The 2,450-nt window shown below is 42.7% G+C and overlaps 1 protein-coding gene across 1 annotated transcript; it reads right to left on the bottom strand.

Annotated features, from left to right (window-relative positions):
* Positions 1-779: 779 nt before the first annotated feature.
* LOC105987445 (olfactory receptor 8S1-like) lies at positions 780-1,709 on the bottom strand. Its single transcript, XM_013018708.1, has one exon. The coding sequence runs from the start codon at positions 1,707-1,709 to the stop codon at positions 780-782; it is 930 nt and encodes a 309-aa protein (XP_012874162.1).
* Positions 1,710-2,450: the final 741 nt, after the last annotated feature.

Here is a 2,450-nt window from a genome sequence, read left to right as displayed (position 1 = left end):
CTGCATTCTCCTCCTCTTCTCCTCTTCATTTGTCTACGCCCTTCCCCTTGACCCTACCCAACCCCTTCAGCACCAGCTTCCAGATTTTTTGTTTTGCTGAACTTTGATTTTGCCTAAGGAATTACCTAGGTTAGTTTCTTATCTACCTTAGACTAGCCTTAGCTTGTTCTGATGGCAGAGGCGTGACTCTAAAGGAAGTAAAATGTGGAAGGCCACCTGAGACTTGGAGCTGGCATTACAGGTCAAAGCAAGCCACAAGGCTAGCCCAGATTCCGCAGGTGGGAAAACAGACCTCTTAATAGAAAGAACTGCAAAAACAACTCACAAAGGGGGTAGTTGCAAGGGAAAGGAGAGAATGTGACAGTGTTGCAATTAATGAACCACCCCCTGGACCAGTCTCTGTTGAAAGGAAATGTAAAACAATGGTCAGTCCACCAAGTCCCATGATCACTCCTTCTAGAGTAGAGGATAGGACACTATAATTGTCAGAGCCACCACCACAAATAAAATGAGACGGTGGTCCTTTGCCAAATGAAACGGGTCTTATTATTAGAAGCAAGCACTGGGGGCAGCAAACCAAGAAATGTCCACTAAGTATATAATAAATCAACATGTTTTCATTTCTTGAAAGACTCCATGCTTTGACTTTGAGAGCAAAACAACCAAGCAAAACAATATTTTCAAAGAGCATCAGACTTAGTGTTATTTGGGTTTTAACACACTGCATCATAACCAGTTTTTTTTTTCAAGTTGTTTCTTTATCTTGTGTCTAAGATTAACTACTGCCGATGCTGGAAATGTTTTCTAAACATGTTTCTTGCAGCTGTCTTCACCTCTTTGTTCTTCAGACTGTATATAAGGGGATTCAGCATGGGAGTGATCACTGTGTACTGCAAAGAGAAGATTAACTCCCAGGGGGACCCCGAGGCTGGCATGAGATAGCGTAAGCACGATGCACCAAAATACAGAATCACTACAGTGAGGTGAGAGGAGCAGGTGGAGAAGGCCTTCTTTCTGCCTGTGGTGGAGCTGATGCTCAGGATGGTGGAAACAATGCAACTGTAGGAAGATAAAATCAGGAGAAAAGTTCCGAAGGCATGGATGACAAAAGACCAGAGCATGATAGTGATATTGACAGAGATATCAGAGCAGGAGAGGAGGAAGAGAGAAGGAAGCTCACAGGTGTAGTGGTGAATAGTTCTGTACTCACAGAACTCCAAATTTACAGCTGGAAGGGTATTGATGAAGGCATCCAGGAATGCCAGGCCCCAGGAGCCCCCCACAAGCCCCCTGCAGAGCCGACTGCTCATTATCTGGCCATAGAGCAGAGGGTGGCAAATGGCGGCATAGCGGTCATAGGCCATGACTGCAAGTAAGCAGGCCTCGGTGCCCCCACTGACAAACACAAAGAAGGCCTGGGCAAAACATCCTCCCATGGAGATTGACTTTGTCTTTGACATGAGGTTGTCCAGCATTGTGGGCACAGTGACTGATGAATACAAAAGATCTAGCAAAGAGAGGTGACCAAGGAAGAAGTACATGGGTGAATGAAGATGAGTATCAGTCAGCATCACCAGTAGCATGGTGAAGTTCCCTGTCAAGGTCAGGACATAAATCACAAGGAACAGCATAAAGAGTAGAGTCTGAACCTGGGCATCAGTAGTCAGGCCAAGGAGGATAAACTCAGAGTTGGCACTGAAGTTTCTCATAGCTACACAGGGGACTTTCCCTTAGAATAAAAGAAAGAAACATGAAACTTCTTCTTATATGCCCAAATACTCAGTGCCTTATTTCTCTTCTTCAAACACAGTATTTCCTGATGGCCATGGGATCCAAAGTTCATTGACTGTTGATCCAGACACCACAAACAACTTTGGTATTTTAAGTGACTTGACTGTCATTAGATCAGCCCTCTGCCCCATATTGCCACAGGCTGCTGGGGTTTTCTTGTTTTATTTTAGGTCATGTTCTTCTGAAGAGAACTGAAGGCATGAATGATATAGATGAAGAATGAAAATTTTCGTTTCATGGCTTCAAGAGGCTGAAATTCTGAATTCTTCTCAAGAGTCACTGCTGTAAGAGTAGTTGGCTAGACAAGGAAGAAAGCTAGGGATGGAAACAGATTTAAAAAATACTTTGGTTGTGTTTATACTTGGTATAAGTGTTGACCATAACTAAGGTGTTTGTTAAAGACCTACACAAAGAAGAAAACAGTAAACAAATTTCTCACCGAATATAGATGCAAAAATTCTCAATAAAATCCATGCAAACCAAGTTCAACAATACAGTAAAAAGATTATACACCATATTCAACTTGATTTCACAGCAGGGAGGCAAGGATAGTTCAATAGTGGCTAATAAATATAACACAACACATAAATAGAATCAAGAACAAAAATCACATTATCAGCCAGGTGCCAGTTGCTCACGCCTGTAATCCTAGCTATTCA

The sequence above is a fragment of the Dipodomys ordii genome, unplaced genomic scaffold, assembly GCF_000151885.1.
Source record: "Dipodomys ordii isolate 6190 unplaced genomic scaffold, Dord_2.0 Scaffold42, whole genome shotgun sequence".
In the NCBI taxonomy this organism is placed as follows: Eukaryota; Metazoa; Chordata; class Mammalia; order Rodentia; family Heteromyidae; genus Dipodomys; species Dipodomys ordii.
The sequence above is the reverse complement of the archived record's forward strand: the minus strand, read 5'-3'. Positions and strand labels throughout refer to the sequence as shown.

Bases quoted from the DNA above. Each gene is read 5' to 3' on its own strand.
- LOC105987445 (XM_013018708.1), bottom strand. From the start codon at position 1,709: ATGAGAAACTTCAGTGCCAACTCTGAGTTTATCCTCCTTGGCCTGACT.